The sequence below is a fragment of the Quercus lobata genome, chromosome 5, assembly GCF_001633185.2.
Source record: "Quercus lobata isolate SW786 chromosome 5, ValleyOak3.0 Primary Assembly, whole genome shotgun sequence".
Lineage (NCBI taxonomy): Eukaryota > Viridiplantae > Streptophyta > Magnoliopsida > Fagales > Fagaceae > Quercus > Quercus lobata.
Window position 1 is genome coordinate 61199038 of NC_044908.1, and position 22903 is coordinate 61221940.

Sequence of the window (22903 nt, forward strand, 5' to 3'; positions counted from 1 at the left end):
ATCAGATCCATTTCCCAAAACAAGAGCACACCCTCCCATAGAGATCTCCATACCGTGGCAGTGATATCGCTGACAACCATCCCAGTTCTGCTCCTAAAGTAGTGCAGAAACGACTCAGCCGCTATGCTCTCATTTTGGTTTCTCATAACTTTGAAATGGAGAGCATCCCTATCTCTAGAAATGTGATTTTGATCATTCTTTGTGGTTGATGATTGGCCATTTGGCTTTTCCGTGGTGATGTCCATAGAAAAATTAGCCGATGTGGTGCTATCTGAATCCTAAATAGACTCCTCAGATTCAGGCGGAGAAGCACTACCGGTATATTCAACAATAGGATAATTATATTGATCCACATCGTTCCTCGCAGCATCAGCTGTCTCTTGTAGCTCCAGTGCATGTTCAAGGATTAACTCCACTTCTCCAATTGCGGGACGATCCTTTCCCTTATTCCGCACACAAGAAGTGGCAATGTCGATGTATAACTTGAAACACTCTAGAGCTACTTCCTCGTTGTTAAATATTAGCAACGAGATGTGTTATACCATGTTGTGTATGCTAGAGTAGATGCGGAAGGAGAAGCATAGCAGAGGAACATCGAGAACACGAGGGTTACGTGGTTCAGTCTTGACGGCCTACATCCACGGAGGAATCCCTTAAGGGCTACATCTTTATTGTATGAGAGTGTAGTATAATAACTTCTTGTGTTACAATGAACCCTAACATGAGTATATATAGGTGACTAAACCCTAGACTACTAGTACAAGCAGGAATGGGCTTGGGCCTATTATATTGGGCTAATATGTTTAATATATATCTCTAACACCCTTCCTCAAACTTAAGGCGGATAAACCCTAGACTACTAGTACAAGCAGGAATGGGCTTGGGCCTATTATATTGGGCTAATATGTCTAATATATATCTCTAACACCCTCCCTCAAACTTAAGGCGGAAGCTCGATGAAGACTTGAGGTTGGATAAGCATGAGAAGATCACTTGGAGATGCCTTGAAGAATGCCTTTGAAGAAACCACAATGAAGAATGTGCCAATTGTCCAATTTCGGAGTTTCAAATGAAGAAACGGAGGCCAAAATCAGAATCTATGCGAAAAACTGAGCAAGATAGGCCCTTTCGGAACTTTTGACTTTTGGTCAAAAGTCAACGCAAAAAGTCAAAAGTCAAAGTCAACACAAAAAGTCAACAGTCAAAGTGCTCACGGGTCAGATCCGGGTGGTCCGGGTCGTGGTGCTGACGAGACGACACTGCTGACGTGGCTGATGACGTGTCGTTGACGTGGACTAGGGCTGACGTGGATGTGCTTGCGTGGCTACTGACGTGGAGTGATGACGTCATCCGGATGACGTCAGATGACATCAGCAGCAGATTTCCGGCGCGTGGTGCTCGTGACAGCGTTACCGGCGCGTGGAGGAGAAGCCAGAAATCTTGGAAGTGCGTGGGGGCGCGTGTAATCTCAGATGAGAGCCGGAATCGCAGGTTTCGTAGATCGGCGGACGAGGAGGCCGATTGGGCGGCGCGTGCTTGTAGAATACGATCTAGAAGTCAGGATTCTATGGCGGCGCGTGGGAGATTTTCCAGAGGCTACGGAGGCGCGTGGAGGCGCGTGGCAAGGCTTCGGGTGACCGGATTTCTGGGTTTTGGTCGCGGGAGATCTTGGAGCACGTCTGTGGTGTTGGTTTCATCAGGCGAAGCTTGGAGTTGCATATATCTGATAAGTTGTGTCACGACTTTGCTTGAGTTTTGTTGGATTTTGACACAGCACAGAGCCATGGCGGCTGCAAGATGCCGTGGAGTCTAGATCCAGCAGAGAAATATGTGTGACTTCAGATGGTAGTATGCACGTGTGAATCTTCTTTGCTGTGCAGAGATGTTTGTTTAATGCCAAGAACGGAGTTTGGCTCTGATACCATGTTAAATATTAGCAACGCAATGTGTTATACCATGTTGTGTATGCTAGAGTAGATGCAGAAGGAGAAGCATAGCAGAGGAACACCGAGAACACGAGGGTTACGTGGTTCAGTCTTGACGGCCTACATCCACGGAGGAATCCCTTAAGGGCTACATCTTTATTGTATGAGAGTGTAGTACAATAACTTCCTGTGTTACAATGAACCCTAACATGAGTATATATAGGCGACTAAACCCTAGACTACTAGTACAAGCAGGAATGGGCTTGGGCCTATTATATTGGGCTAATATGTCTAATATATATCTCTAACACCCTCCCTCAAACTTAAGGCGGATAAACCCTAGACTACTAGTACAAGCAGGAATGGGCTTGGGCCTATTATATTGGGCTAATATGTCTAATATATATCTCTAACACCCGTCAGATACGGATCAACTATCTGATTAATGGTCCCTTCCATAATGCATTTTTGGGACCAAGCAACCCGAAACTTCTGTTCTTCTATCAGTTTGATGTCTCTTGCTCTTCTGGCACAGAGTACTTCCAGCAGTACCACACCAGTAGAGTAGACATCAGATTATCAGTCAATTCTCCGATCGCGATATACCCAGGATCAGCGTATCCATAAGTACCCACTACCTCAGATTTTACTCTAATCAAAGCCTTTGACAAACTCGGCGGACCCAACTTGGACAACCCCAAATCTGTCAACTTGGCTTCCAATTTCTCGTCTAACAGAATGTTTATTGGCTTCACATCAAGGTGGATGATAGTATGCTTCAGTCCAGTGTGAAGGTAGTGCAGTCCACGCTCCACTCCAATGCAATTATGCAAATCTGTAGTCTTTGTTTCCACGGGAGGGGTTCATCGTAGTTAGTACCGTAGAGGTGGTCGCCGAGGTTTCCATTGACAATGCATTCGTAGACAATGAACCCCTTGTCTTCATCGAGACAATATCCGATGAGACAGGTGAGTTAGGGTGGTGTAGCTGGCAAAGCAACACCACCTCGTTGGTTAACTCGTCTAAACTTGACTCGAAATCCGCACGCTTTATTGCAACGTTTATGGTACGGTTACCAATAAACCCCTTATATACTCTGCCAAAAGCCCCCTCACCAATTAGTAAATCAGCATCGAAGTTATTGGTAGCTGACTTGATCTCAGCGAGTGAAAATCGACGGCAGGGCAGAACTGAATAAGATTGTTTTGTTTTGCCTGACCTTCTCTTCCATAATTTGAAATAGACTGTGAAATACCTTTCATTGAAGCTTGGTTCGTATAGTATCTAATATATACCAACGAGTTTGACGACGAGAGAAATATGAAGAGGGAGTGGAGAATGCGAATGATCTTAACAGTATCTAATGCCCATCAACCATAGTTTTGGATGGGATATTGAAGAAAAGTCAACGGGATGGTTCAAAAAATAAATCAAAATATGATGAAGTTACCAATATAATTAAACTATGGCAATATGAAATGACGACACAAAAAGGTAATGCAAATTAATAATTGACAAGGTAAGTAGAGTTCAAATTAGAAAGAGCAACACAATAATTGATTCAAATGGCATCATATCAATATATATTAATATAAAAGCAAAGACCTCATGTAAGAAAGCATGCTGTTCTAACAAGTGGTATATTCTATATAAAGAGAATTAAAATATTTTTAAGTGCTACATCAGAAATAAAAACAAATTAAATACTGACTTTTCGTTTCATTTGGTTCAATATTTCAAGACTTCTCTAATTAACAAATAAATATTCTTTGCATCATTTGGTTCAATGTTTCAAGATTTTTCATTCTTTATTTATACACACAAAATTCTTTGCATTTTAATTCACTATTTTCACCTCTTGCACTTCTACCCCTTTATATATATATACACCTGCCTATAACCCTTCGTGTCATCCCATGTCAAATACACACAGACCAAAAATAATGTCATTTACCTTCAATCTTTCGACAACAACTACCTAACTCTAACATTGTTGTCTTATCTAATCGTAACCCATATGAGTTGGCTACAACCAAGGAAGTGGCGCTTGCATTTTATATCGAATAATAATGACAATTACAATTTTGATGTTAAGGTCGAACGTTATAGATTTATGGGTTTTGTAAATGATGTGATTGACTGTGGGTGTTTGGGATATGTATTTTGTTTTAAAATTAAGAAGAAAAAGAAAGACAAATTCTCTATATATATTGTGGGGCCGGGGAGCTTACGATCCGACCCACGCTCTATCCGGGCTCAGGGCCCGTGCCGAAGAGGTCATGTGCCGAGGACGAATGATCGAAGGCCGAGGTGTCAAGAGGCACAGCTGAGGACGACCTTATCCTCGGCATTCCAGGACTTCAATGGGAAGAGCAACGACTCGATGAGGGCTATCCCCAAACAGCCCCCCGAAGGGGATATGAATGGAGTGGAGCCCATGTGGAGGTACAGCGCAAAATTGGTTCAAAGAAAACACGTCTCCTCCGCATTAAATGCACCTGCCAGCATCCTAATCACGTTAATGAGAAAAGACGCTTGGGCGGTGTAACTTCGATCATCGCAACTAACAAAAAGTAAGAGGGTACAGTTGAGGTGACAAATGCAGAAGTAAGCACCTGCCTTCGCGTTAATGAGAAAAGACGCTTGGGCGGTGTAACTTCAATCATCGCAACTAACAGAAAGTAAGAGGATACAGTTAAGGTGACGGATACAGAAGTGAGCACCTACCTGACCAACAAGTGGAGGACTAATATCAACCAAGAAGGACTATATAATAAAAAAGGGAGTGCGCCAAAAAAGGGCTGGGAAAAATGGCCAAAAACCAGAGCCTCCCAGCCCGCCTCCAGGAGAAAGACTCCCAAGGCGAATCACGATTTTAACCATGTATGAACGTTACGAAAACCCGCCGTCTAGTGACCAAGGCCTAGCCTTTAAAACCCACGCTCTATAAATGATATTGTTTGGGCCTTTTTACGTGCGAACCCAACACTGTTACGGATCGTTACAAATCGTGCCTTTACAATTGGCGCCGTCTGTGGGGAAGGCTTGTGTGTTGGCATAGGCGGTAGGTCGGGACAGTTCCCTTGTCATTTCTAGCGGCGGGTTGTTGTGTTCTAGCGTAAAGTTCCACTAGGGGCTATGTTTCTTTACTAGGGGCTACACTTTGTAGCGTCAGCCGCATAGATGGTTCTAGGGGCTCGGCCGAGGAGATGATTCCCTCAAACCCAAGGTCTCATGCCATAACCAAGGGGTTATTTTCCCCCAACTACTTAGATGAGAAAACTGAGTTTTGGACAGAACCAAGGTATTGTATGGTCCTTGGACTCAAACCTATGGGGAAACTAACTACTTGTCAGTATTAATCAAGTTTTGGACAGAACCAAGGTATTGTATGGTCCTCGGACTCAAACCTATGGGGAAACCAACTACTTATCAGTATTAATCAAGTTTTGGACAGAACCAAGGTATTGTATGGTCCTCGGACTCAAACCTATGGGGAAACCAACTACTTGTCAGTATTGATCAAGTTTTAGACAGAACCAAGGTATTGAATGGTCCTCGGAATCAAACCTATGGGGAAACCAACTACTTGTCAGTATTAATCAAGTTTTGGACAGAACCAAGGTATTGTATGGTCCTCGGACTCAAACCTATGGGGAAACCAACTACTTGTCAGTATTAATCAAGTTTTGGACAGAACCAAGGTATTGTATGGTCCTCGGACTCAAACCTATGGGGAAACCAACTACTTGTCAGTATTAATCAAGTTTTGGACAGAACCAAGGTATTGTATAGTCCTCGGACTCAAACCTATGGGGAAACCAACTACTTGTCAGTATTAATCAAGTTTTGGACAGAACCAAGGTATTGTATGGTCCTCGGACTCAAACCTATGGGGAAACCAACTACTTGTCAGTATTAATCAAGTTTTGGACAGAACCAAAGTATTGTATGTTCCTCAGACTCAAACCTATGGGGAAACCAACTACTTGTCAGTATTAATCAAGTTTTGGACAAAACCAAGGTATTTTATGGTCCTCGGACTCAAACCTATGGGGAAACCAACTACTTGTCACTATTAATCAAGTTTTGGACAGAACCCAAGTATCGCATGGTACTCGGACTCAAACCTATGGGGAAGCCCACTACTTTAAAGGAACCTGGGTACTAAGCAGGACTTGGAAACTACACGTGACATCTAAAATGATGCCTATATCTTCGTTGAGTGAAGGTTAGAAATGAGTTCAAGGCTCTGCAGGTGCAGGTAGGCTCTGGTTTTGAAACGTGATGTTGAACGTATCGCATGCACAAATATTCATACGGGTTAAGATAAATTAGTTCAAAATTCATAAACAATAAATAAGTATCAACAAGGGCAACCAATCAGTAACCAAAAGAAAAAGAAAAAAAGAAGAAGAAGAAGAAGAAGAATAAGGTTTCATATATACGTGTTCAATAGGTTCAAACCACAAATAAACTACAAAGTTTTCAAAATGAAAAAAGAATAAGCTAATCGTTAAGCTAAAAACAAATTTGGAGCCTAGCCAGGGTTTCTACTTCTTTGGTCTTGCGTCGGCCACGTCCTGGGAAGGCGGAGCGGAATCAGCTTTGATGCCCTGGAGGATAGTCCCTTCTGGGGAAGGCTGAACAGGGTCAGTATCAGTACTCTTGGGGGCCACAACAAGGGGAATGGCCTGTGGGGGCTGGGCAAGTGTGGTTGGCTCCTCAGCATTGGGCATCTGAGTGCCAACCACGGGCTCAGTAACCTCCTTGGGTGCCTCAAGATCCGTATGCTGAGATACTCCTGTCACATCTTGAGGTTCTCCCTCTTTGAGCGTCTTGCCAGGAGAGCTGCCAACCTGTAAGTTTTCCGACTGGGTGACCCCTTCCTCGGGTTGGTCGCTCATAGCCACGGAGTTGGAGGAGGTGGTCTCACGAATGGCTGTATGGTAGAATATGTTCTCCGCTTTCCACAAATCGGATGAAGCATTCACCCCAGCTCACCTCAAGGCCTCTTCCCAAACCTGGGAGCAGTAAAGCCTACATACTCTAGGAATCTAGGCTTTAAGGATGGCTTGGGTTTCAGCTACCCCCATGTTATAACCATCATTCTCGGCCGTTTCCTTGGCAACCTCAGCCTCATTTCTGGCAAACTCGGCCTCCCGCTTAGCCCTTTCGACTTCGTCACGGGCATACTCCGCCACACCTTTGTCATGCTCGGCCGCGGCCAGCTTTTTACTTAAACCCTCGATCATATCTTTAGCTATTTGCAACTGATCTTCGGCTTCAAGTAGACGTTTGGTTTGGTCCTTGGCCTGCTTTTGGGCGCTAGCTAGGCCCGCCGAGGCGCTATCCTTTTCACGGGTAGCAGCTGTTAGGTTGGCCTTGACCTTGGCGAGTTCATCCTCAGAGGCTTGGAGAGTCTTCGCGGCCGTTATGCGCTTGTTGCATTCATTCTCGGCCGCCTTACTCTTATTATTCACCTCTTCCTCCATCCTATAAGTGGCCTGGAGAGCCTGGCAAGGGAGATAAATGCATAGTTAGTGACAAACCAGAAGCGAGAATTAATAAAGTTTTAGGTTTCAAGAAACCTTACCATGCCCAAGTACCTCTTAGTACTGAGGAAGACCTCCTGCATCCTCATTTTCTTCAGACCATCCATGTCAGTAGGGAGTAGCATGGTTCTCCCTAATGCGTCCACCACGTAGCCACCCTCGCCATCTCCAAGGTCCCTCATGGATGCAGTTTCCAGCAATGGACCCTCGTGAAGCATTGGGGCAGGAAGCCAGGCGCTTGGCAAAGACTGGGCCTCGATCCCCTTTCCCTTGCCTTGAGAGGAATGGACTTCAGTTTCTTTGCCCTTGCTCTGGTGCCCAATCTTCAGTTGTTTTGTACTCGGAGCCTCCTCCTTCTCCTTAAAAGGTTGGGATTTTCCCCCGTCCATGATTTCCTTGCCCTTGGGGCTCCTCTTTCTCTTTGAGTCAGTGCCTTCCAGCCGAGGAGGTGGAGATGGTTGGGAGGAAGCAGGAAGTTTGGGGCGGGGGGATTGTGGCTGTGGCTTGGTGGAAGATGACCCATCTGGACAACCTGAGGCTGAGGTGGTGGGGAAGGAGCCTTGGGTTGTGGCATTCCCTACGTATCCTTCCCAGGTTGACCCTCGAGGAGTTCGAGTAGGGGGGTCGAGGGCTTTCTCTTGAGTCCCATCTCGGCCTGAGAAGAAGTGCCTACTGACGACAATTCCGCCTCGGACAAGGATGGGTCACCTATATCACCAGAAGGATCCTCGGATTGATGGGCAAGGTCAAATACCCCAAAACCTTCCTCGGGCTGGCCCAGCTCGACCTCGTCCTCTGCTACTTGATGAGATGAGGAGGGGCCCACCAGTGGGATGTTCTCGGGGACAGATGGTTCCTGGGAGATTAAAAATCCTGTCTCGACCACTGTAATTTTTGGAAGCCAAGGACGGCGAGCGCTGATCACGTGCCTTGCGTCTGCAAATGACTTCTGAATAGGAGGGTATCCTAGTATTTTGTGAGCAGCTTGGACTTGACCATCTTCGTCATTTACGAAAACTGCCGCTTGTAGAACAGTCTCCAAGTCCGCCCGGTTGACCAAGTGAAAGTGCCGTTGATGAGCGTGTGGATCTACAAAAGGAAAAACACATATGCATGGTTAGTTACCGAACGACATTAGGTTAGAATGGCGTAAAGGGTCATCACCCTTCCATTCCCAGTACCCCACCTGGTTCTCCTTCTGCTATGGGGCACGGATCGCCATCGTGCCATTCACCAGAGACGATAAGGAAATCCTTGTTCAATCCCTTGTTGGAGTCAGGGAGGCACTAGATTAATCAAACCTTTTCGTCCCTCGACTTCATGTAGTAGGTTTTCCACTTCAATTTTTGAAGATTATAGCACCAGTTCACATCATGGTGGGTCAGTCTTAACCCCATTTTCTCGTTTAAAGCGTCTACGCAACCCAGAATCCTAAAAACGTTGCCGGCGCACTGGGTGGGGGCTAATCGGAAGTGCCTGAGATAACCCCTCGTCACCAGCCCCATAGGGATTCTCATACCCCCAACTACAAAGGCAAGGACGGGAATTACTACCGCGCCCGTTTCCCTCTTATAGTGCCACTCCCCCATCTTACAATGCCTCAGACTTACGTTGGGGGGGATCCTGTAATCGACGATGAACTTATTCATCGCCTCTTTAGTATCGAATAACTGCCTCAGTCTCAATTTAGCCATCTCTATGATTTACCAAACAAGCCCGATCCGCGACGAGAGAAGAAACGGAACCAAAGAAAAATAAACCCAGAAAAAAAAAAAAAAAAGCACGAGTTAATGGAGGAAGGGAACTTACATAAAGGGAGAAAGACGCTTCGGACAGGCTTTTTGTGCTGAAGATAGACTTGAGTTTGGGCGAAAGTTCAGATGAACCCAGAATACACGCACTAGAACTCTTAAGTGCAAAACTGAAGAGACAGATCCGTTCCAAAAAATCTTTTATACTTTCTAGGGTAACTGCACAAATTTTCCCGCCCATAAAGACCAAGGGATCACCACCGTTCGATCTTCATCACACCGTAGAACATGGGAAACACAAAGCCGCCCGTATTTAATGAGGCCACGTTTCGCCTTCCAAGGGCTCTAGGGACGTGTCTTGGGCAGGTGAAAAAGTCTAGGGAACCGATAAGTGACAAGGATTGACATGCATTGGCAGATGTCTGGTGTCATCAAAACCCTCCTATCCGTCCAAGGAGTCGGATAGCAGGATTTTGAGGGGCTATTGTGGGGTCGGGGAGCTTACGATCCGACCCACGCTCTATTCGGGCTCAGGGCCCGTGCCAAAGAGGTCATGTGCCGAGGACGAATGATCGAAGGCCGAGGTGTCAAGAGGCACAGTTGAGGATGACATTATCCTCGGCATTCCAGGACTTCAATGGGAAGAGCAACGACTCGATGAGGGCTATCCCCAAACAGCCCCCCGAAGGGGATATGAATGGAGTGGGGCCCATGTGGAGGTACGGTGCAAAATTGGTTCAAAGAAAACACGTCTCCTCCGCATTAAATGCACCTGCCAGCATCCTAATCACGTTAATGAGAAAAGACGCTTGGGCGGTGTAACTTCGATCATCGCAACTAACAGAAAGTAAGAGGGTACAGTTGAGGTGACAGATGCAGAAGTAAGCACCTGTCTTCGCGTTAATGAGAAAAGACGCTTGGGCGGTGTAACTTCGATCATCGCAACTAACAGAAAGTAAGAGGATACAGTTAAGGTGACGGATACAGAAGTGAGCACCTGCTTGACCAACAAGTGGATAACTAAAATCAACCAAGAAGGACTATATAATAAAAAAGAGAGTGCGCCAAAAAAGGGCTGGGAAAAATGGCCAAAAATCAGAGCCTCCCAGCCCGCCTCCAGGAGAAAGACTCCCAGGGCGAATCACGATTTTAACCATGTATGAACGTTACGAAAACCCGCCGTCTAGTGACCAATGCCTAGCCTTTAAAACCCACGCTCTATAAATGATATTGTTTGGGCATTTTTACGTGCGAACCCAACACTGTTACGGATCGTTACAAATCGTGCCTTTACATATATCAATTTTTATTCTATAATATTTCTCCAAAGTTTTTTTTTTTTTTTTTAATTTCTCATCACTTCAATTAAATAATTATAATGTATATGTGTGTGCAATTTATAATTGTTACTTTTATAATGAACTCATTTCTAATAAAATTCTATTCTATAACAATTATGATATAATACATATATAACATATTCTTCAAAACTATCTTACATAAAATATAACAACATTATCCATGCATCGCATGGATAACCTACTAGTTAAATTAAGTGAAAGGGATTTGACCAAGAAGTATATTCAAGCATGATTAAGAGCACCAAGTCCTGTGTTATTTGGGAGATTTTCTGTTAATGCATATTTGAGATTCAAGTATTATCTTGGGAGTTTACTTTGTCTTGAAAAAAGTCTAGATGATTTAATCTTTCTGGAGATTGTTGGATTATTGAGTGATTGGCTCAATGACTAAATATATTCAATTGGGAGATCTCATTCTGAAGTTCAAATTTCTAGGATTAAAATTTTGGAGCATTATAGTTTGGCTCTACAAATCATTGCCAAGATGTCAAATACAGGGAAAAGGGTGCACATTTTGAGGGCTAATGAGAACTTGCTTGATGCTTATTTCAAGCATCATTTTTAAACCAGTCCCGGCCCTCATGGGTCAAACTTTGATGGTCATAATTCTGTTGTTGGAGCAACAAATTCAGCTGACAAACACCATGTATTTATTTAGAATGTATTTGAGTAACTATAAAGAGAGTAATTGGTTTTCCAAAGTTCATACGATGAAGCTCCTTGATGATGAGGAATTTGGAAGGTAGCGAAAGGAACCTCGTATGCTGGTGTTGACCTTCAGCTTGCACTGAAGCTGCATTACAAATGCATTAGGGAGAAGATAGGTTTGAAAGATTACAAAGATGAAAACATTAATGCTGAGATTCCCATTTCTAACGTCAATATGGGCGAGAACTTGAATGCTACGCTCTTGGGACAAGTAATGCATCTGTTTTTTGTGACAAAATGGTTGGAAGACAATGGTGGGCTTAAGATCGTTAAAAGGGAAGCATCAAGAAATGGTTCAATATGCAATGGTACTTCCTACAAAGTAGGAGAAATATGGTTGGTCACCTTGGAGATAAGTTCTTTGGTACCATAATTCTGGAAAAACTCTTCTTACACACGCAAATGTTAATGCTTGTCAATAAATTTCATTAGCATCAGCACTCTTAGCTACTCACATGTTCAAAGAGATAAGAGGACAATGTTAGAGATGTCTTTGACATAGTCTGTCAACCAGCATCATATCCTTTTTCTTAATGAACTGAACTCCATTGCCAATTGAGAGTGAAAACAGAATGGAGAAGCTAGTGCGCTGCAGTCAAAATTCTGAGCCAGCAGCAAACTAAAATGGATTAATTACCATTCAACAGGCCCCTAATCGATTATTTTACCTTCCTTTACCAGATGAGAGGCCATGGATACAAGTTTTCATAACTTTTTACTATGATTGTCCTAATCAATAACATTGATCTTGCAGCCTTTGCCAAGCATACAGGGAACTGAATCAAAGCAAACGTTCCTGCGTGAATTCAGGACAATTGAAGAATATTTAAGTCATGGAAGAGATGCCAAAGGACCCTTATTTGAAAAATAAAAATGAGAACAAAAGCTTTCAACAAAAAGAAGAAGCTTCATCTTAGAGTTGGATAGATCAGGTTTCTATTTTCTGTTAGCTCATCACAGTTTTCGACAGTTACACTCCATTTGTTTTGGTGGAAAATGCTTTCCATATTTTCTTGTAATTTGTACAACAGAAAACACAAGTCAGCGAAAAAACGTTTTAAGTGATCAGCTGAAAACAAGCCCAATAAATGGAAAACCATTTTCCACTTTCAAGAGTAAAACATGTTTTCCAAAACATCACATGCTCAACAAACTCTCCACAATTTAATTGATTGTTAACTTTTTTTTCCAAATGACATCTATGCTCAAAACAATAAATTTACCACTTAGTTTTGTGCAGATACAAATTCAGACTTGGTTTTCCCATTTGAGGCTCCAAGTGGCCAAAACCAAATCCTACTTGGGGTATGTTTTCATGAGTGAAGGTTTCTATAGATATTTTTATTTGGAATTACAAGAAATATTAATGATTTTTCATGTAAGTCAAATAATAGAACAATAAAATTTCTATCTTCATTTACAGTCATTGTGCAAAAAAAATACCAAGTTATGTTAGTATGCAGGAGAATGCTTACCTATTATAGTTTTTCTATGCACCTTAAAGAATATCAAACATATTATTCCCCCCTTATAGACAATTAGGTTAAAATTCAATTCAACAAACTTGAATGGTATTAATATAGCTTAGTAAGGTTGGGGCAAGATTTCAAATCACAAAAAAATGGTCGTAAAGCTAAATATAAAGATTAATTGTCAGTCATAAAACCAAACTGAACCATCAAAACTAAATTAAGACGGGCTAGCTTTTGGGTTGAGTATGTGTTGATCAAGTATGATATGATTATAGAGAGTTCTAGTTAGTGATTTAGTCACTATATTGGTGAATTGTGCTGTGGTAATTCAGAATTTTATTTTATTTATTATTACTTCTAAGAGCAATCACATTATAAATATATGCGATCCCTTGATGTTAGTGGCTCATGAATAACACCAAGCTGGCAGTCAAGTCTTCAAATCGGCTTAACTGTTTCTTCGGCAAAACAAAGAATCAAACAAAAATCTGCATCAGCATTACCACAAATAATTTTTAAAACATGCTATCTAGATTATCACTTCTTTTTTTATTTTGAGAAAAGCTATCTAGATTATCTCAACCATTGAAAATTTAAAGTTGAAACTGACTAATTATAGACATATATTAATACAAAAGACTTAATTCATAAAACATTTCTATCTAGGAAGACTACTAAAAATTCCAATGTTGTAAAATGGTTTTGATTATGGAAAGTTCTAATGTACTAAATTGCCAAAGAGGTTGATGGCCTAGTAAGCCAAAATGCATGAGAAAAAAAGAGATGACCAGGCAACTAAAACCAAAAGGCGCAAACCATGAAGTCCACTTTAAACTAATGCAAGAGTAAGTGAAACATTTTGTCAAACATATGGTGTGTCTATTCCAAAATGGGATTGAAAAAGAGATGCACCATAACATGAATCCACCAAAAAATTACACCCAAGACAATCTAAGTAAATTACAATTGAATAATTGATTATTTATCCCAAGTTGGCAAGATTGAACAAAAGTCCCCAAAATGATCACTTTAAAAAATAATAATAATAAATAGCATTAGCACATACTGTTGTCAAAGGGGAGTTGAATTGCAGAATTAGAATATCTAGGAAGACTACTAAATATTCAAATGTACCAAATGAGATGAACGTTGTGAATTGAAACACACACTAGTGAATTGTTTGTGGTTATTTGACCGTTTGACATACTCTTGATCCATGTAACCGTAAGTACCCACAACTCTATCAGTTTCGATCCTAACTAAAGCCTTTGACAAACTCGGAGGACCCATTTTGGACAGCCCCAAATATGACAACTTGGCCTCCCATTTCGCATCCAATAGAATATTGGTCGGCTCCACACCACTGTGGACGATAGTATGCTTCAGCCCAGTGTGAAGGTAGTGCCCACGCGCCACTCCAACGCAAATCTTTAGTCTCCGTTTCCACGGGACCGGATTGGGATTGGGATCGGAGTTTGTGTCATTGATAAACCCGTTGTATGCTTTCCAGTCACCACAGCAACCAATTACTAAATTATCATCGAAGTTATTGGTAGTAGCTGTCTTGATCTCAGTCAGTTTCATAGACGGCATGGAAGAGCTGAATAAGATCGGTTTGTTTCGTCTGACCTTCTCTTCCCGGACTTCCTTATTAATAACTTTGATATACACTCTGAAATGCCTTTCATACCAACCAGCTCTTGAAATGATGCAGTAAGGATCGAGTAGCCCCTTACCCCGGCGATGACGGAAAAGTTCCCTCTCAAAATTAGACAAACTGACAAAGTGGTTTTTTTTTTTTTTTCGCATACAACATAGATTATAGAGAACTCTCAATGTACTAAATACGAGTGGGTGGGCTGTTGGATTCTTCAATTACTTTACTTTTCTCCAATATCTCATCTAATGGCCAATGACATATATATATTTAATGGGGCAAGTCTTAGGAATAGCAAATAGGTATTGTTTTTATATTCTTATTTTAAAATTCTGTCATGTAAATTTTTTTCTCATGATATAAAATTACAATTTTTAATTAAGTAGTCACATTGCTAAATTTTAAAAGGAAAACCTAAGAACTATAAAATTTTACTATTGTGGGAGCCAAAACACCCAAAGAGTCAAAGACTGAACAATGACAAATGTTTTTGATCTACACAACTAATTTCTAAGAAATGAGGAAAAAATCCATAATGGAAAGATCAGATAGCTTATTAAAAAACAAAAATAGACAAAATCAAGCTTTCATATGTGAAGGAATAATGTTCTCAAGGTACATAGTAAGGATTCAAATATAAATATACACAAGAAAAACTCTCTCTCTCTCTCTCTCTCTCTCTCTCTCTCTAGCATAGACTTTCTCTCTCTATTTTTCTGAACCCCTTCTCCTATTGCCCTTCTCCTCCTTTTATAGACATTTTCCCCTCCTCATCCAGTTGTCTAACTCCCAGATGGATTTTGGGGAATACTTATCCCATCAAGCTCAGCCCTCTACCCTGCCATTTCATGATCATAAAGAAAGACTTTTAGAACTATTTCCATTATTCAAGCTAGTGATTTAGTATTTAATGTGACTGATATTGGGTAGGAGATCTCATTAATGCGAAGGTGACTGTTTCATTGGGATCTGCATTTTCTTCATCGTGCCCTCGAGAAAATGTAGAAGATGGGCAGTCCTACATGAGGGTGGAAGTTGCTATCTAAAGTACCTTAGTGACCTCGGGAAGACAGGTTAAAAGGGTTACCTCGGTTATGATCCTTGGGAAGATTGTTATCCCAGACTTCCAAGGTTGTAAGCCTGGCTGGTTCCAATTCACTAGAGGGCCATTTCATCTTTATTCATACCTTGGGTTGGGCCGGTTCCTCAAATTTACCTTTTAGGTTTTGGTCCTTAGGTTGAGTCAGAGTTCACCCCCCACAACTATACAGTTTTATAGGCATAAGATAATGCTAAGCCCTGATCATTTTTGCCTTCAAGTAGACTATAATTGAGTTTTCAAGCACACTTATATATATATATATATATATATATATATATACACACACTAATTAGATTCAAATATTATTTTGGGAGTGTACTCTGTTTTCAAAAAAGGTCTAGATGATTTGGGAGATTACTGGATTATTGAATGATTGACTCAATGACTAAATATATTCAATTAGGAGACCTCATTTTGCAAGGCCATAATGACCAAATAACACTGTTGGCCGAAATATTTTGCAATCTACCACTATTTTGAAATTCAATTCTTCAAACTTGAGTTTTCCATGTAACTCTAGTTCCAAGAACTCGAGTTCCATTTAAAATAGCCACCATGGCACCCGATGAGCTGGACTTTTTTAATTTAAAAAATTCACGTGGAACTTGAGTTCAATAAGCTTGAGTAGCTTATAATGTGTTACTCTAGTTTTATAAACTCGATTACCATAAAAACTGAGGTCCACAAGCTCTCTTCTTTACTTCAAAGTGTTACTTCAGCTTGTCCCACATGCTGTCTTCTTTCACTTCAACATGTCCTACAGCATGTCCCACATGCTGGTCTTTCTCAGATTTTAGCAATGTATCCCTTCCTTCACATCATTACTCTCTTTCTCCCAACACTTCTAATTCCATAGTTCTATTACAAACAAAAACTATTTCCTATCTCTCTCTCTTTTTTTTTTTTTTTTTTTTTGGTTGACTGAAAAAGGTACCATCATTTTTGAGGAGTAGCATACATATGGTTGTTCATTACATGGACAACCGTAAGCGCATTAAAGTTAGACATAACTCTCTCATTCAAGCCAAATGCAGGAAACGGTTACAAAGTCATTAACAAATGCTTTCATGAGCCACCTCATGTCCGTTACAAACATCTTTATAAGCCGCTTAACTATTTACACCCAGCTCAAGCACAACGCCAAGGGGAGATCAACAGACTTTGCAAGAACTTATCAGATGGCTATATAAAAACCATAAAGAGCAAGTAAAAGACACAATTTCATATACACTAAGCTACATTATACATTAGAGATTTCCTAAGAGAGATTTACTAATTGAACCATCGGAGGGTCCTTGGTTGGCCCCATCCCAATGTTTTTCATCTTCACTTTCTTTCTTATTGACAAGAAGTTTGGTTCGTCCATCAAGATTGACGAGGCACTTTCTTGTTTTATCTATTTTATTAAAGAATAAAGTAATGTACATATAAGGGGGTCCTGGGGCTACCATAGGCTGAACCAACTAGCCTAAGCCTTAGGACAAGAAAATACATTGAAAAACACAACCCAAGAAAAGTAGCTAGTGGGTCTTCTAGTTAACTAAGAAAGTGAAGATTGATACGTGTGCATTGGTTTACACTTTTAGAGCCCAAAACACACATTTCCAAGTCCAAAATCCAAAATGCGTGTTTGCTAAATTATTGCCATCAATTGTTATCAAAGAGTGGCTTTTTCAAATACAAAGGACTATCATGTTTTCATATTGGACCTTGGAGATGCAATGCCGAAAATGCAATTATAGATAACATGTTACTATTGGTCATTTTCAGCATTATCCCTAAACTATCCTTATTTTTATTTTGAAATCCCAATTTTACCAAGATCTCTATAAAAAAAAATAACAAATAATAAAAAAAAAATACCGTCATTTAAGAAAAATTTCTCCATATTCTATGCTCCCTCCCCGTCAATTGCAAGAAGCCCAAAGGAAAAATCGCACCGTGCAGGTAGTAATTGTTCTTCTTTCTTTTCCTTTCCTCCAACTTATAACCAACCAAATAGACTGCAAAATTCTAAATCAAATGTGCAATTTTCAATTCCAATATAAACCCATAAACCCACTACTATTTTAGGCTTCTTCTTCTTCTACTGCGAGCTTCTTCTTCTCTCATTTTTTTTTTTTTTTTTTTTTTGTGTATAATATATTTCTTTCTTCTTGTCTTTTGGGTGATGAAGAAGAACTATCTTTTGGGTGAAGAAGAAAAACTGAAGAGATAAGATGGTGAGTGGAGGAAAAGAAAAGATTTTTGATGGGAATGGAGAAGAAACAAGTGGATGAGAAAAAAGTGAAGGAAAAAAAATAGAGGTAGTTTGAGTGGGATACATGTATATCATGTAAGGAAATTTACTAAATAAAAATTACAATTGTGTTAAAACACAACAAGTTTTCACAAAATTTTCACAACAGATGAGGTGTCAAATATTTCATATGTCAAAATAAAATTAAATAAATTAATAAAATATTTTACTAGAATTGACCACAACTAAAAATAAAGAGTATAGTAAAAATATTATGACATTTTATTATATTCCTAAACCTTTTAAATTAGTACTATTTTTCTTTGGGAAAAAAAAAAATAGTGCTATTGATAGAATATTTTTATAACAATTTTATAATAAAGTTTACATAGTAAGTTGTTATTGATTCTCGTCTGAACTTACTAGTGACATTATTTCTTTTTCCTACCATTAATAACTTGTCATATAGACTTTATTGTGAAATTTTTGTGAAAATATTGTATCTATAACTTGCATTAAGAGAGGTAATTAAAATAATAAAGTATTAATATATATATCTTGTTGTCTTTTTTGATAATTTACAACTCAAATTGCCACTGTTTTAGTCAAACACTCTGCTTTTTCAAAAAACACTTTTTGATAGTTTTTACCAAATACTCTTTTTTTTTTAAAAAAAAAACTCAATTTTATATTGCACTTTTTAAAATCGCAACTTTTTCAAAAAGCACAATTTGAAAAAGCTGAACCTTTGGTTCTGTACAAACATGAAGATGATTATGACTACCTGTTCAAACTAGTTTGATTGGTGATGAAACCTTCTTTTTAAATAAGAAACTCGAGTTTCATAAACTGGATTTCCATGTGGATTTTTCAATTAAAAAATGTCAAATTAGCGGGTGCCACTGTGGCACATTTTTAAGAAATTCAATTTTTTAGACCTCAAGTTATGTGTAAAAATCGAGTTTCATGAACTCAAGTTAAAAACAGTGGTAAATTACTAAAAATTTCGTAAAAAAAGGTAGATCGCAAAATATTTTGGCCAACAAAGGTATTTGGCCCATTTTGCAGTTTAATTTTTTGGGATTAAAAAACTGGAGTGTTACATTTAGGCTTTGCAAATCATTACTCTAATGTCACATAAGTGTATATTTTGTCCACATGATTGGAGGTTTATTGGATGAAGCTCCCTGAAGATGAGCCAAGAAAATTCATGCTTTTTGGGGCTGATATTGCAACTTCCAATGAAGCTGCACTACAAATGCATTGAGGAGAAGATAGATGTGATAAATTATAAAGATGAAACTGGGATTCCCATATCTGACATCAATATGGGTAAGTCGTGAGAACTTGAATGTTGCTCTTGGGAGTGGGACAAGTAATGCATTTGCTCTTCGTGACAAAATAACTAAAACTCTGAGAGACAACGGTGGGCTTAAGATTGTTAAGATTGGAGCATCAAGAAAACATTATTCAACAGTACCTTCTAAAAAGTAGGAGTACTATTGCTTGTCACCTTCAAGGTAAGTTCTTCGTTACCATGATAGGGGGAAAACTCTTCTTAGGCATGCAAACTCTTCTTACAAGAAATATTAATGATTTTTCATGCAAGTCAAATAATTGGGAAAAAAAATTCTATCTTATTTTACAGTCATTGTGCAAAAACACACCAAGTTATGTTAGTATATATGCAGGAGAATGCTTTCCTTCTGTGGTTGTTTTATGTACCTTTAAGAAGATGAAACATATTATTCCCCACTTATAGATACAATCAGGTTATAATTCAATTCAACAAAGTTAAATGGCATTAAGATAACTTAGTAAGGTTTGGACCAAGATTTCCAACAACAAAAAATTGTCACAAAGCTAAATAAAAATATTAATTGTATGTCATAAAAACAAACTAAACCAATAAAACTATAAATTAGGACAAACTAGCTTTTGGGTTGAGCATGTGTAGTTCAAGTATGATACAATTAGAGAACTGTAGTTGGTGATTTAGTCACCAGATTAGTGAGTTTTGCTATGGTAATTCAGATTATTATTATTATTATTATTATTATTATTATTATTTTTTTTTTTTTTTAAGAGCAATCACATTATCAATTTGATCTCTTGGTCTAATTAGCTCATGAAGAACACCAAGCTGGTGGTCAAGTCTTCAAAATTGGCTTTAGCTTAAATGTTTCTTTCCTCATGTGGCCAAACAAAGAATCAAATAAAAATTTGAAGCATCATCGTTTTAATCATCACTAGATTATCTCAACCATTGAAAATTTAAAGATGTAACTGATTACTTATAGACATATATTAATACAAAAGACTTGATTCATAAACAATAAACACTTCTATCTAGTAAGATTACTAAATACTCTAATGTTGTAAGGTGGGCTTTGATGGTGGAAAGTTCTATTGTACTAGTATATTGTCAATGACATTGATGGCCTAGCAAGCCTAATGCACATGAGAAAAAATGAGATGACTAATGACAACTAAAATCAAGAGGCACAAATCATGAAATTGACTTAACCTAATGCAAGAGTACGTACTAAATTGACAAAGATGTTGATGGCCAAGACAGACTAAATGCACAAGAAAAAAAATGAGATGATCAGGCAACTAAAACCTAGAGCCTAGAGGAACAAACCATGAAGTCAACTTTAAACTAATGCAAGAATGAGTGAAACATTTTGTCAAACATATGGTGTGTATATTCCAAAATGGGATTGAAAAAAATGTTTTGTAACATGAACCTAGCCAAAAATTACACCCAAGACAAACTAAGCACATTACAATTGAACAATTGATTAATTATCCCAAGTTGGCAAGATTGAAGAAAAGCCCCCAAAATAATCAAATTTATTAAAAATAAAAAAAAACAGCATTAGCACACATTGTTGTGGAAGGGGAGATGAATTGCAGAATTAGAATATCTAGGAAGACTACTAAATATTCTAATGTACAATTGTCCAAGCTTTTTTTTTTTTTATGAGTTTTGATGATAAATGCTTTGAGGAGAATTGAGAAACCAAAGGGGAGAAAAAACGGAGTTTGTAAGAATTGAGAGACCAAAGAAAATAATAATTTGCAAGAATTGAAAAGTCAAAAAAAAAAAAGAATCCTCTGTGTTCCACAGAAAGAGAACAGGAGAAAGATTAGACAATATTATATAAACTTACCACATCAGCACATCATAAAATATCAACTTAGTGATGAATTCCATAGTGAACGACTCAGTACAAGGAGTATTACATAGCATAGGAACAAACAAAATATAGCAACACACTATTTAAACATCAAGATTCAATTCCCCATCCCAATAACTTTAGGTAAGGGAAAAGTTTGTCTCTTTTGCCACATTTTCTCAGCAAGTACAAAGACAATACACTCCGTCAGTAATAAAAGGCAATATAAACACAAAACCAATCCAAAAACTGAAAAACACATACTTGTGAATTGTTTGTGGTAAATCATATTTGATCGTTTGGCATGGCGGTTTCCAAGGACAATTCTTCAGCAGATGTGGTGTTCTCTGAAGCTGTTTCCCACACCATATCAATTGGAGAAGCGTCTCCCGAAGAAGCATTACAGGTATATTCATCAACACAATAGTTACAGACACCAGCAGCAGCATCTGCGCTCTCTTGTAGCTCCAGTGCATGTTCAAGGCATACATGCACTTCACCCATGGTGGGTCGACGTTCGGCTTGATTTCGCACGCAAGAAGTGGCAATGTCAACGTATACCATAAAACACTCTGGAGCTATCTTCCCCATCAGATACGGATCAATTATCTCATTGATGGTCCCTTCTTGTTTACATTTTCGAGCCCAACTAACCAGATTCATCTGTTCTACCAGTTCAGATGGTTTCCTTCCACTGAGTAGTTGCAGCAGTAGCACACCAAAGGAGTAGACGTCGGATTTATCAGTTAGCACCCCATTCATGGCATACTCAGGAGCCATGTAACCGTAAGTACCCACAATTCTATTAGTTTTGATCCTAGTTAAAGCCTTTGACAAACTCGGGGGACCCATCTTGGACAACCCGAAATCTGACAACTTGGCCTCCCATTTCTCGTCCAACAGAATATTGCTCGGCTTCACATCACAGTGAAAGATAGTATGCTTCAGCCCAGTGTGAAGGTAGTGCAGCCCACGCGCCACTCCAACGCAAATCTGTAGTCTTCGTTTCCACGGGACCGGATCGGGATCGTGATCGGGGTTAGTGCCATTGAGGTGTCTCGCGAGGTCATCATTGACCATGAACTCGTAGACAAGGAACCCATGTCGTTCATCCTCAAGACAATATCCGATGAAAGGGACGAAGTTAGGGTGGCGTAGCTGGCAAACCAACACCACCTGCTTCATAAACCCGTGAAAACGCTGCCTTGACTCATTGATATTCACATGCTTTATTGCAACGCTTATGGTACGGTCATCAATAAACCCCTTGTATACGTTCCCGAAACTCCCCCGACAAACGATTAAATTTTTGTCGAAGTTATTGGTAGCTATGTTGATCTCAGCGCGTGAAAATCGACGGCATGGAAGAGCCAAATGAGGTTGGTCAATCCTTCTCTCCCCGGACTTCCTTAATAACTTTGATATACGCTCTGAAATGCCTTTCATAGCAACCAGTTCTTGAAATGATGCATCAAGAAGAGTTTTTGCATTTTTTTTTTTTGGGTTGGGTGAGCAGATAAGGGTAGGTAGGCAGCTCCTGCTGTATACCACTATTCCGTAAACAAAGAAATATGGAGAACTCTCTCAGTATCAACTCTCAATGAACTAAATACGACTGGGTGGGCTGTTGGTTACTTCAATTAGTTGACTTTTCTTTAATCTCTCTTGGTTTATAACATCGATTTCTTCAATCTGCCGTATACGTTGTGTAATTCATTTTCTGATATTTCAATATTATTATTTACACTATGTAATAGTTTTATAGGCCTAAGATACTGCTAAGCCCTGATCATTTTTGCCTTGAAGTAGGCTTAATTGAATTTTCAAGTGCAGTTAGTTTTTTTTTTTTTTTTTTTTTTTTTTTTTTTTTTTTTTTTTAAATTGAGATTCAAATATCATTTTGAGAGAATACTCTGTCTTGGAAAAGGGTCTAGATGATTTTGGTCATTTT

At 39.4% G+C, this 22903-nt stretch overlaps 1 protein-coding gene and 1 pseudogene across 1 annotated transcript; both read right to left on the bottom strand.

The window, feature by feature from the left end:
* Positions 1-278: 278 nt before the first annotated feature.
* LOC115990855 lies at positions 279-6832 on the bottom strand (annotated as a pseudogene).
* Positions 6833-20963: 14131 nt separating this feature from the next.
* Positions 20964-22679, bottom strand: LOC115992531 (receptor-like protein kinase FERONIA). Its single transcript, XM_031116735.1, has one exon. The coding sequence runs from the start codon at positions 22396-22398 to the stop codon at positions 21238-21240; it is 1161 nt and encodes a 386-aa protein (XP_030972595.1). The 5' UTR covers positions 22399-22679; the 3' UTR covers positions 20964-21237.
* Between the last annotated feature and the right edge of the window lie 224 nt (positions 22680-22903).

What these genes read in the sequence shown, in the direction of transcription:
- LOC115992531 (XM_031116735.1), bottom strand. Translation starts at nt 22,398, where the DNA reads ATGAAAGGCATTTCAGAGCGTATATCAAAGTTATTAAGGAAGTCCGGG.